We start from the raw sequence: 13,166 nt of genomic DNA, 5'->3' as shown, positions 1-13,166 counted from the left end.
GAGCCGAGGGAATAATCATTAGCCCATTTGAACACTTGTAAATTTTCAAAGAAGGGTAGCTTTTAGTTTTGTGAATCTTGTAAACAAATGTGTGATATATAAGATCAAGATCACAGTTACATTTGGCTGTGAGTATAACAAGGCCCTTCAAGACGTATTCTGATACTACTCGTGCAGTTATGACAGTATGTTCATAGATCTTCAGCAACCCATGCTTGCCGTAAATAGCGACTGTGCTTGTCGTAAGAGGCGACTAACGGGATCGGGTGGTCAGGCTCGCTGACGTGGTTGATGCATGTCATCGTATCCGAATTGTGTGGATCGATGCTCATGATATCGATCACTGGATTGTCTGGTCCAGACTCGATTATTTACAGACCGCCATCATATAGCTGGAATATTACTGAGTGCGGCGTTAAACAACAAACGTGTTACCTTTCTCGTCAATATAAATTTGTAAGTTTAGAAGTTGGCCTCTCAACTTAATGTACATTGTTCATAGTTCACCATTATTCCTTATTTCTTTCAGGCGTCAGCAGGTATCATGATGAACATTTTAGCTGTGCCTCTGTTGCTCATGGCAACTGCCACATGGGGGGATGCCATTTTCCATTTTGGTGTCGTCCCAGAGGCTTTCAGGCTAAACTCAACCCTTCCAGTGAACATCACTTCTTCTTAGAATGATACTGTGACTGCACACCGTAGTTTTATATACCCACCCAGCTCCACGACAGTTCAAAAGGACCTCTGCCAGAGCTGGTTTCGTTCAGTAACATCACATGATACACCTCGGTGTTTAGCAACAAGCATAATTACCCACACTCTCTCCTCGGCCATTTCGTGTCATCGTCATCATAATTACCAAATTACTTTGGGATAATGTCTAAGGAAATGGAGAGAAATATGGAGCAGGAAGCAAGTGACAAAGACGATGTCGTTCAACTCCTCAGTCACTACACGATGTTCTCAAAACAGATGAAAAGTTCTATATAGATAACGATGGCATTCAACATGCAGCAATAGTGTTGGGAGAACGATAATAGTAAGATAATGCCGTATATTATTTTTCACATTTCTTTTTTTACTTTTACTCGAGGTATCTTAGCATGTTATACGTGGAACAACATTCCTACAGTACAAAGTGCAAATCACATGGTCCCCCTTCCTTAAGCTTGAATTGTTTCATAGGCATTACTTAGAAGTTGGCGGATGACAAAGTAGAGATACTTTATGGATAACAACTTCTTTCTTTACTACTCTGTAGTTATTAAGCAACAAGCACTCCACCTATGTACACTTAATCCTGATCAAGTGGCTTCCTGTTTTATTGGTCTCTTCATCATGTGTTCTCTGGCTATTGTTTTGTTACAGTTGTTATCCATAAACTATCCCTACTTGGTTCCTTAAGCTGGCAAGAATACAGACAAGCATTTAATCTCAGAAATAAAGTTTTCTTATTTGAAAATGTCTATCTACAAAATATAAAATAACATCCAAATGGAGCCCAGAAAAATGCTTGTTTTCGGCTGAGGCAATCTAGACTTGCCAAATAAAAGGGCATCATCTTCCTCCCCAAAGAGAGGGGAGACATGTTGTTTTTGGCTCGATTCCCGTCGGCGTTCCCATCCTATTCCAAGCCGAAACAGTTCAATGTTTTTTCGACGACATTGGCATATTCATTGCTCATCAATTTAACTGCTGCCTTTTGACATTATAAACTTTTTAAAATTGTGTTTTAGGTTTCCAGGGAAACAATTTCGACTTAGTCTCAATGAAAGTAGGGTTTGTTTCTGGGCCATAACGTGATAACCTTTGACCGTTTTTCAACGAAAAACGGTATGACCATTACTCATCAGCCTTTTGCTATTTTGAATTTTTTTCTAAATTTTAACGTAGTCTCAAACACCTCTAGGCTTCGTCTCTGAGCAATAACTCTCAAACTAATAAATATTTTTTGCATGAAACCATACATGTGCAATAACCATATGCTCAACTATTGCTTTTTCATATTTTTTCAGTTATTAACTTTTTAATTTCTTATGTTTCCCTTGAACAATTTGAACATAGTACTGAGCCTCCAAACTAAAATATGTACATATAAACATATTATTAATGTTTGTCACCACTGGTTTTCCATGCATTTTGTTACGGTGACCAAATGTTTATCAGTTTATTATAATTCTCTTGTTTACCCTATCACTATATATATATAACTGTCCATATTTCTTATTTTGTCCATCCTCAAATATTTGTCATTATTACAGTCAGACCTTTCATTATGTTGGCATATATGCATTAGTCAGAATTTGTTCTAATTTATTTCTTTTCCTATTATTTTTTTTCGGATTTGCAAACACATTTATAATAACAATTTGAACTAATGGATCCATAAAGGGGGAAAGACAAATATTTTTTAGGAGTAAAATCACATTCTCGTTCTCGACCTGAGTTGGATTCATTTCTATATTTATTCTCTGGGGTCTGGGAGACAGAAGAGCAGAAATACGATGATCGTTTCGATCTCCTGATTCGCCTTTATTACGAAGCTAGATCTGTCCGCACCATAGACAATTCGCCCAAGTTATAACCGTCTCGTGTATGCGCCACTTTTGGCTTTCTTCCCACATTAAACCGAGCTGTTTTAACTTAACTCTGTTCACATCAGCCTTAAGCATGACACACTCGCTTTGGTTCAAAATTAGTTTTTGTTGCAAGTTGATCGAAGTTCATTAGCCACGTGACAGAATCAAGTATTTATGGGGTATTGTAATTACGTATGTTTAAGCAGAACATCGAAACTAATATTAGTGAGGACATGGTGCTGTTATACTGTACATTCATTAGCGTCTTTGTCAATGTAGAACCCACAATAAAGAATGTGTAGTCATTTACAATGTTTTGTGATTCCAGTCCAGTTAGACCGCAGTGGTCTGTGGAGCGTAGAGCGTTCGATACTTTGGACGCGTCGTACCAAAAGATGTACTTCCGACGTTAACGGGATGAAACATGGACTGGGCGGCCCCCATGGCAGTATAATCTGTACGAGCAATGAATTCCACGTTCAACTGCGGCATGATATCTCAGAGCTGGCACAATACAACCAGCATAAGTCTGTACTAGTACAAGCAGCCACACACACGTTGTTGTTTAAGTTTAATAATCCTCAACGGGACGTTAAACCCCAGAGAGTTTATTCAGTAATTTAGGCATCAAGGCCCATAGTAAAATGCAGATTGGATATTAACATTTGCCACGTGATAAACGTGATTTGATTTTAAATCAAGTTACACATTCCTCATTTTAAAGACATGTTTCAAGAAAACAGAAACAACATGGATCATACAGGATTTTCAGAGTTTAGCAGATTTATCATTAACTGGCGGTCTTTAAAAATATCTTGCAACATGGGGAGAAATTTATACCTTAAATGGGAATACGTTTCACATATAAGTAAGACATGGTATTCATCCTCTACTTCTCCAGATGAACTGTTTGTACAAATAATGTTCACAATATCATCGTCTTTGGACCTGCGACATACATTTCACTAACCAGCAAGGACTCATTTTCTTACGGTGGATAACTGGCCCTCAGACAATAGATAAACAATAGATAAACAATAGATAAAGGATAAAGGAGTACATTATGGGAATATCTAGGTACAATTACGAATACAAATGGCGCGGCGAATATGAGCCTTATCGTCCTTGCAGCTGTGCTTATTTTTAAAAATAAAGCTGTGTCAATATTTCTCTCTCTTTCGTGGACCATGGCCAAATAATATGAACAACACATACACCCAAGGCCAGCTAACCCATGGCCCATATGTCTACGTAAATCTTAAAGACAATCTCTCCGGCACTATTCTACTTGCGTATTTGTTGGGGTTACTACAAGTGACCACAGTTAGAAACATCCATTGAACTAGTGACTGTAACAAATGCTTGAAGCTAGTGCCTGTAACAAGTGCTTGAAGCTAGTGCATGTAACAAGTGCTTGAAGCTAGTGCCTGTAACAAGTGCTTGAAGCTAGTGCCTGTAACAAGTGCTTGAAGCTAGTGCCTGTAACAAGTGCTTGAAGCTAGTGCCTGTAGCTAGTGCTTGAAGCTAGTGCCTGTAACAAGTGCTTGAAGCTAGTGCCTGTAGCTAGTGCCTGTAGCTTGTGTCTGTAGTTTTTGCCTGTAGCTTGTGCCTGTAGCTAGTGCCTGTAGCTTGAGGCTGAAGAATCAATAGCTGTCTACGCTGGAATGTGCTTATTAGATGGCAAAAATGATACTGCAAGAAACATATCCCTTTCCAAATATATGCCACTGATAGCTTACGACAGAGTTTTAATTATCAGCGCAGTCCTGTATTTCCTCAGTATAACAATTCAAGTCAATAGTAACTCAACTTCTCACAATCGTTCTGTGAGGATCCGGGGTAGAATAGGTCTTCAGCAACCCATGCTTGCCGTAACAGGCGACTATGCTTTCATAAGAGGCGACTAACGAGCGATCGGGTGGTCTGACTTTGTTAAAGCATGTCATCGATCCCAATTGCGTGGATCGATGCTCATGGTATCAATCACTGGATTGTCTGGTACAGACTCGATTATTTACAGACCGCCGTCATATAGCTAGAATATTGCTGACTGCGGCGTTAAAAAACAAAGAAACAAAACACATTCGTCGTAGCTCGAAAATTGTTTTGTGCAAATTGGCCCAGCTCTAAATATGGATGTTTGATGGTGAGGATGAAAAGCTATAAATCTAGATTTAGATGTATATATTCTAAGAACAATTATGATAAGTACGTTTTACTGGTCCAGACACCTTACTTACAGTCGCCGTGATATAACTGGGATATTGTGGCGTTAAGCAGCATTTAGTCATTTACCTGCGATGTACATAATTGGGTGCTGGGTTTATATGCCCGCAGGAGAAAGCAGGTAGTTTGTCTGAGGACCATATCATGTAGAACGCCACGGAGGAATAAGTCCAGGATTCCAGAGATGTTTTGTCATCGTGTTCACAAAGTAAAACCGTCATTGCTGTGCTGTACTGCCGGACATAGACAGTATGGTTGGACTGCCGCGAGTAGAGACGGATGGAGTGTAGAGTCGAAGAGTGAGTGAGTAAGTTGGGTGTAACGCCGCTTTTAACAGTATTCCAGTTATATCACGACCTGTTAGTTTAATGTGGGAGGAAAGCTCGAAGTGATGCAAGTCTGAGACGTTTACAACTTTGGTGAAACCCACGAGCACTGGTATGGTGCTGACAAATTAGAAACATAATAGGGGCGAACCGGGATTCGAACCACCATCATAGATTTTTGTCCCACCATCATAGATCTCTGCACAGCGAATTACGGCGCCTTAGACGACTGGGCCAACTGTGCCCCCGTATAGTCGAAGAAATCACCTTGAAAGATGCCGCTTGGCAGGAGTGCGGCGTTAAACAACAAACAAACAAACAAACACTCATGGGTAGTCGGTAAGTTTCTCTGATCTTCAGGCGTAGAAAACGTTGCTTCGGTTCGAGACTGCTAGTAGTTTCTTACAGACTCTAAGTTTAAAAATATTGATAATTAGACTTTCTCAGAAATTAAACCTCAAAATAGATCAGATGAGGTGAAGTGGAGTTTAACGTCACGTTTAAGATTATGTCAGTTACATAGCGAAGTACATGCACGTGTGCCTGTGGCTGCGTGTACTCGTCCGGACTCAGGCCGGGTTTATAGTGCTAATTATAACCCACTGAGATACTATGCCGCAAGGACAACCCATTCTGAGATTTTACAACTCCGAGTCGGCATAACACTTCTTTTAACCCCTTAATGCCGAGCACAGGCATCTTTTAACGTATTTAGGTTTATCGTGGCCAGGGGATCAAGCCAGTGCACTCTGGGGAGATGTTCAATGCACTATGCACCAAGGAGGTGGGGCCACTCTGAATTAACCCATTTGAAGCGTATTACCTTCCCTCGACCAACATCTTTTGTAGCGGCCTCGAACAGATATTGGAGTCTCAGGAAGGCACCTACAACACACAGCAATTATCGAAAGCTAATCAATACGTGTCGCATATTTGTGTCCGTAAGCTATTTGACGACTAACCGCCTCCGGGGTGTACTGAGAGCGTGAGGCTGGTGGTTGCTGATGCTATGTTGTAGTGGTTTTCTAGCATTATGAGTGGACATGATGAGTGTTTAAGTGATTGTGTTACTTTGTGATAAGAACGAGCCATGAGGCCATTACCACTATGCATTTGTGCAAATATGCATGTCTGTTAATACGCGACACGCATACACATTTGAAATTTACATGAAGCTCAGACCTTTTTGATAACTGATTTTACAAATCAGAAAATGTATTTTGCATGGACCGCCATGAAGTCTGAAGTGACCAACAAATATTCAAAGTCGTATATGGCCTTATTGTTGAAGGTGAGGGAAAGTGGGGTTTAACGACGCTTTCAAGATTGTTGCACTTATGCATGTGTGTGTGTGTGTGTGTGTGTGTGTGTGTGTGTGTGTGTGTGTGTGTGTGGCTGCTTGTACTAGTCAAGATTGCCGATTGTATAGTGCTAGCCCACTGAGATACCATGTCGCAGTTGTAGCATGAATACCAGACATTATACTGACTCCAAGCCGACCAGTCCTTGTGTTAGCCCCTTAATGTCGAGCGCCAGGCAGGGTAACAACAAGCACCATACTTCAACGTCTCTGGTATGACACGAACCACCTACCTTCCGCTCTCCAAGGGGACTTTCTACCACTAGCCCACGGAGGCGGCCCATTAATGCTGAAGGTGGTGGAGTAAAATGGGGTTTTGCGTCGCGTCAAAGATAATTGCACTTATATAGCGACGTGCAGGCTAGTGTGTTTGTGTGTGTGGCTGCTATTACTAGTCAAGACTAATGCCGATTTTATAGTGCTAGGCCACTGAGATACCATGCCGCAGGAATACCCCTTTCAGACAGAGTATACTGAGTCTTTAACGTCTATTGGTATAACGCGGCCGAGGATCGAACCCACGACATTATGCTCTCCGGGTGGACGCTCTACCACTAGACCACAGAGGCGGCCCATTAATGTTGAACGTCCTCAGCGTTACTGGAACTGTCCAAATACAACATACTTGGAATTATTATCCGCTCCACGCTTTATGATATTTTCATAATGGAACGATGTTTGCTTTCCTCTTCATGGTGATCATTCTACAGAAACTCGCTAGCGCATCTATGAGACCGTGAACACACTTCAGTAGAAACTGGTCTGATGCAGTCGGTTTCCGCAAAGGTGACGGACGTTAAAATGTCTGCGAAAGTGGAACCTCTTCCAGTGTCTGACAATCAAGGGTTTACCAATTTCATGTTTGCCAGGAGTACATTGATGTTCGCTTTTGGGGGTATATATACTGGAGACATATTTAAGCGCTACAGGAAAATACGTCGAACCGCTGTTGGTGTGTCCATGTCTGTGCTATCAGCTGTCACGATCCTGTTTTTCCTAAACTGTTACTACAAGACGACGACAACTGCAAACCTTCTACTACAATCGTCAGGATATCTACAAATATTTATCAATGCCATTGTATGCTCTCTGACAATTTCAAAGGATATCAAACACCTAAAAAAACACTTATATGATTATGAGAAACGACATTGTTTGTGTGCCAACGTTCCTAAAATGAAGAAGTGGATCACCTTCTCGAGCATTCCGCTATTTGTGGCAATACCTGCCAAGGCAGTAGTTGATGGACTTTATCTGCAGCCTGCTCGCATATACTCATCCTGGCTCTTTGAATCTCCCTGGATTTATATCGGAAAATGTGTAAATACCTTCACTTTTATCATTAGCTGCGCACACGCATATGGCTTTGTTACTCTAGCAATCCCATTGGTCTATATCCTCTGGCGTGAATTTATCCAAATTGACGAAAAGTTTAAACAACTTATAAAGTCCGATGATCCGAGTATTGAGGAGACCATTGATGCAATAATGTGCCAACACGAAGCACTGGCAAAGATTCTATCTCTAGCAAGCACCTGTTTTAAATTTTTCAGTTTCAATATGATCTTCATAACAATTATCGCTAACGGTGTATATTTTTACATCGCAGTTTCCCAGTGTGTTTCAATAACGGAAAATATATTCATCTGGAGTATGATGACATCTACAATGCTGGCTGCTGCTGTGATTCTGCTGATGCAAGCACAGCTATGTTCCAAGGTGATACACATCATAATTTTATCATCATAATTATCATGTCTATCCTGTTTCCAAGGCATCCCATACTGGGTGATATGTTAATATGAAAACGCAGTAATAAAGATAACACCCATATATCCCATCCGAATGATGCATCCTTCTTAAAACCCGCCGACGGTATACCAAGGCATTATAAATGATTTAAGGGGCAAGGCCAATGCTGGAGTTAGATTAAGCACCCCTGTGATGTGTTTTTCTATCACATGTGTGTGTCACAATAGAAACCAAGTCCGCAAACTCCTGCCAAATGTAAAAACAGTGAAAGGCATCACCTCAGGGGTTTTGCCGTACTAGTCTCAATATATGACCGCAGGCAAGAAAACGTACACCGTTTAATATTCCCGGTGGGGATGGGTTTTGTTATTGTCATTGCTTCAAAACACGCATTGGTTTTCTGTGAAACAATAAGCCGAGCAAATATTGTTTTCTTTTACTACACATTTTTTTCATGACTGAACTAATTATTTATTTTCGCGGCGGATTCTATTGACATAATATGTGTATGCCCTTATTTTATTCCGAATGATTAATCATAATTAACACACAATGTTGATGTGTGACTTTCGTTACACGTCCAGGCCCACGCTCCGCTGCAACACTTGTGGATGCTGAACAAGAATCATTTTTCTGATCGTGGACTTCAAAAGGTAAGCGGAGAATGTAAATGTTGTATGACATAAGTTATGGACAGTTTGAATGTCAAGCGTACGCTTCTAAAATTGTAACCTTGTGAGAAATTAAAATCAGGTCGTCGGCGTGACGAGCTAACACTATCGCCTCTGGGTTATCAATTCGGCCCTCTGAAGATACCCATGTCTCGGGTTAGCATTGATCCCCAGCTACCTATGCTGAAACAGTGAATGGATCGGGGGTTGACTTGATTAGCTGCGTGCCCCGACGGCGTGGAGAGGTCCTCACAATATCAATCACTTGTTTGTCATCATTTAGCTATAATTGCTATTGTTATTTAAGGAGTGCGCGCATAAAACAAACATACCATGAAAATATGAATGCAGTTCTTCAAAACTATATGTGCATTATATAACGTTGGGACACATTACCACATTTGGTGACGCCTTTGTTCAGAGTGAGTGAGTGAGTGACTGAGTCTGGTTTAACGCGGCTTTTAACAATATTACAGTTATATCGCGGCGGGTCAGCTTAATGTGGGAGGAAAGCAGGTCTCAGACTTTTTCTACTTCGGTGAAACCCACAAGCACGGGTATGGTGCTGACAAACCTAGAAACATAATCGGGGCGAACCGGGATTCGAACTCTCAATCATAGGTTTCCGGCGTGCCCAAGTCGCATTAACCGTGTCAACCCGATGTTTCAAATCACAATAATTTCCTCTAACTGATTTGACCGTTCCTTCCAATGCATTAATTTCCTCTATCTGATTTGACCGCTCCTTCAAATGCAGTTTGGCACTTTATTATATCTGACACTGACGTCATATCGTTTACGTTACAATAACGGTTTTACGTATTAATAGTGATATTCGCATTGCCTGGCTGCACTTTTTCAATTTTAGGACATGATATTAATAAAAGTATTCATACGGAGGCCTCAAGATTTCCATGCCTAAATTTAAAGGGGGTACGCGTGGCCTAGTCGTCTAAGGCGCCGCGATCAGCTGTGCAGAGTTGCGTCCCCTGGACACGCCAGAAACCTATGATTGTGGGTTCGAATCCCGGTTCGCCCCGATTATGTTTCTAGGTTTGTCAGCACCATACCCGTGCTCGTGGGTTTCACCGAAATGGTAAACGTCTGAGACCTGCATCACTTCGGGCTTTCCTCCCACATTTAGCTGACACGCCGTTATATTACTGGAATAATGTTAAAAGCGGCGTTAAACCCAACTCACTCACACTCCATGCCTAAAATCACATTTAACGACAATTTTCAACCAATGAGATAGCGACACACTGCCCACACTCCCCATCGGATAGAGACACACTGTTACAATTACTGTTATACCCAGGCATCAGTTGGAGAATGGTAAGGTGTGAAATATTATTATTTTGGCGAAAGTCAAATTTAGAAACGTTTTGAACACATTGTTTAATCCACAGTTTGACGCAGATAGATTCATGTTGCTGTTATATCGTGTGTGACCAGTTGGCTGTAGGTAGTACAGGCACAGTTTGAAAATTAATTTTAAATAACCGATTTATAATACTTCGAATTATTCGAACACGGCATGTTGATAATTGATATCACACACTAACCTAACACTCACGCCCGCGAACTAATGACCGGATTGAAATAATATAATAGATTAGAAGATTATTCTTTTGTGTCAAACTTTTGCCTAAATGAATTTGCGAAATCTTATTTCAGTTGAACCTGTGGGTTTCCAGACTGACAGGAGAACCAATCGCCTTTAGTATCTACGGCCTAATCACCATCAACCTCCCAACACTCATGGGGGTGAGATAGTTTCATTGAATGTGCAAACATTCTTTTGTTCATATGAAGACATAATTACAATGACAACGGACCCTTAACTGCGTGCAACATCGGTTCCTCACACAGACACGTTTTACCAACTCCGAATCTTTCTGTTCGACGTGGGGCAGTCGGGTAACCTTGTGGTTAAAGCGTTCGCTCGTCACGCGTTCGATTCCCGACATGGGTACAATGTGTGAAGCCCATTTCTGGTGTCCCCCGCTGTGATATTTCTGGAATATTGCTGAAAGCGGCGTAAAACCATACTCACTCACTCTGTTCAACGCCCTAAGGGATCGGCCCACCGACCTTCCGGTCTTCGGTCAGACGCTCTAAAGACTGCATCTGTTATATTAATATTAAACATTTTTAACATTCTAATATATCTTCGTAGACATTTAAACACTAAATGGTCATATTTGCAATATGTCATCACTCGAACGTTCAAATGGACAGTAAATATGTTTCTTCCCGTACGAAAACATGTAGAAATTATTAAGGAGTGTGTACAGATTTGACATTTTACAGTAAACTGGATGTAACAGTTGTAAACTGGTTTGTCACTTTACATCTCAACGACTATATCCTTAATGCACTTAGAACATTTTTTCGCATATATTCCATAATCATATAATGGGTGGGTTTCTCGGCAGGATTTTGCCAACGGATAAAAACGATATCGGTTGGGGTCATATGCGGATAGATATGAATATCAAAAGTCAAATAGGGACTACTTTTAATGTTCACAAACAAACATGGCGTCGCCCATGTCATTCGGCGATCGATTAACCATCAGGAATCTGGAGAAACTACAGGATAATTGCTATCATTATCAAAAGAATACTTTGATATACTGAAAATCAGTGTCTAACTAACTGTGGCGTAGCTAGGCATTTTGCAATTTTTGGTAACAATTTGGCGAGGATACTAGCCCAGCGGGATCAGTTTACATATCTGTCCTTGTAGACCCTTGTAGACTTCTTACGTTAGATTTAATCGCAATATATTTCTTTTTGTCGCTGTGTGTACATCTGACTGCACTTCGTAACGTTATCACAGGAGAGGCGCGACGTCTCATAGGCTAGGTTTAGAGTAGCTTCCCTTTGACAAAGGGAAGTGACTCTAGCGGACAGACCGATGGATTGCCGCGAAAGGCAAGTAGAAACAATTTGTGAAGATAATTGTTGTTTTGCCTATATGTAGTTACGCCACTGTATAAAAAAACAGGTTTCATTTGGAACTATATTGACTGTCATCACTGTCATAACATCACTTACCTTCTTACGTAATATAGATTAATGCGCACATTCTTGAAAACTTGCAATGTGTAGGTCATATTTGTGAGAGATGGGAAGAGATTTTTCTAGCACAGAATTGAAGAATGCCACAGGAGGCGCGCTAAATACAATGTTTATTCCTAATACAGGATCTTTACCATCCCAAAACACACTCGGGTGATAGACCTGTGAAGATTCCGGCGTAGAATAGGTCTTCAGCAACCCATGCTTGCCGTAAAAGGTGACTATGCTTGTCGTAAAAGGTGACTATGCTTGTCGTAAAAGGCGAATGACGGGATCGGGTGGTCAGGCTTGCTGACTTGCTTCATACATGTCATCGATCCCAATTGCATGGATCGATGCTTATGATGTCAATCACTGGATTGTCTGGTCCAGACTCGATTATTTACAGACCGCCGTCATATAGCTGGAATATTGCTGAGTGTGGCGTTAAACAACAACCAACCAATCAACCACTCGCGTGATAACCTCTCTATATATCTGTCATGTGTTATCATTACCTATTTTAACTTTCATTTATTACACATCTATATTTCTACAAGTATATATAGAATTATACAAGATTGAAAATACTCAGTCTGTCATTCAATTCAATATGTTGAAATTGGTAATAATTACAACGTTCCTATTTACCTATTTAGTCCAACTGATCAGTTGACAATAAATAACTGTAATACAAACACACATCTAAATTGGCCATGGATGGAATAATTTGTTAAAGCATTACAAGAATTGTGCTTTGTTAGGTAGATGGTGCCTTCGTGCCATGTATTATTGAGTACGTACGTTTCTGCGTGCGTGTATCACACTTGCTACAAAGACAATAATAATTACTTCTGTAAATTAAAGCAATGGATATCAATGAAAACACAATATGTTTTCTCCTGATTGGTTCAGTTACAGTAAGTAAAAACAATGATAACGCTTTAACAGTCACAAGAGACTTTGTGGACATTATTTTGGTTAGGCGTCTGTTTTTGTAAGAGAGATAAAACGAATCCCTAAGACATTGGGGTTTTGTTTCCAGTTTGCCTCAGTTGTTCACTTTATGTTTCAGATTTTTGGAACGGTGGTGACCTACATCTTTGTGGTGTTGCAGTTTGGTTCTCCCGGAGGTTCCACATGCCAGACGCCACACGGGAACATGTCCCTCAACATTCCGTAGC

The 13,166-nt window shown here is 40.7% G+C and overlaps 2 protein-coding genes across 4 annotated transcripts in view; both read left to right on the top strand.

Annotated features, from left to right (window-relative positions):
- Nucleotides 1-2,894, top strand: part of LOC139456359 (Na(+)/citrate cotransporter-like) — a 66,748-nt gene extending 63,854 nt beyond the window's left edge. For all 3 annotated transcript variants that reach the window (XM_071238012.1, XM_071238013.1, XM_071238011.1), the window contains exon 14: nt 530-2,894. In XM_071238012.1, coding sequence (XP_071094113.1) covers nt 530-679 — 150 coding nt within the window. In that variant the 3' untranslated portion in view covers nt 680-2,894. The remainder of the gene's footprint in view (nt 1-529) is intronic.
- Nucleotides 2,895-7,259: 4,365 nt separating this feature from the next.
- On the top strand, nt 7,260-13,165 carry LOC139454964 (uncharacterized). Its single transcript, XM_071236560.1, has 4 exons — nt 7,260-8,213; nt 8,831-8,899; nt 10,595-10,684; nt 13,058-13,165. The coding sequence occupies exons 1-4, from the start codon at nt 7,260-7,262 to the stop codon at nt 13,163-13,165; spliced, it is 1,221 nt and encodes a 406-aa protein (XP_071092661.1).
- The last annotated feature ends 1 nt before the right edge of the window (nt 13,166 follows it).

This window comes from Haliotis cracherodii, unplaced genomic scaffold (genome assembly GCF_022045235.1).
Source record: "Haliotis cracherodii isolate W230 unplaced genomic scaffold, xgHalCrac1.p SCAF_11, whole genome shotgun sequence".
Classification (NCBI taxonomy): domain Eukaryota; kingdom Metazoa; phylum Mollusca; class Gastropoda; order Lepetellida; family Haliotidae; genus Haliotis; species Haliotis cracherodii.
The sequence above is the reverse complement of the archived record's forward strand: the minus strand, read 5'-3'. Positions and strand labels throughout refer to the sequence as shown.

What these genes read in the sequence shown, in the direction of transcription:
- LOC139454964 (XM_071236560.1), top strand. Translation starts at nt 7,260, where the DNA reads ATGCAGTCGGTTTCCGCAAAGGTGACGGACGTTAAAATGTCTGCGAAA. An exon ending in AAGCACAGCTATGTTCCAAG is followed by an intron (nt 8,214 to 8,830) that starts GTGATACACATC and finishes TTACACGTCCAG; the next exon opens with GCCCACGCTCCGCTGCAACA. An exon ending in CTGATCGTGGACTTCAAAAG is followed by an intron (nt 8,900 to 10,594) that starts GTAAGCGGAGAA and finishes ATCTTATTTCAG; the next exon opens with TTGAACCTGTGGGTTTCCAG.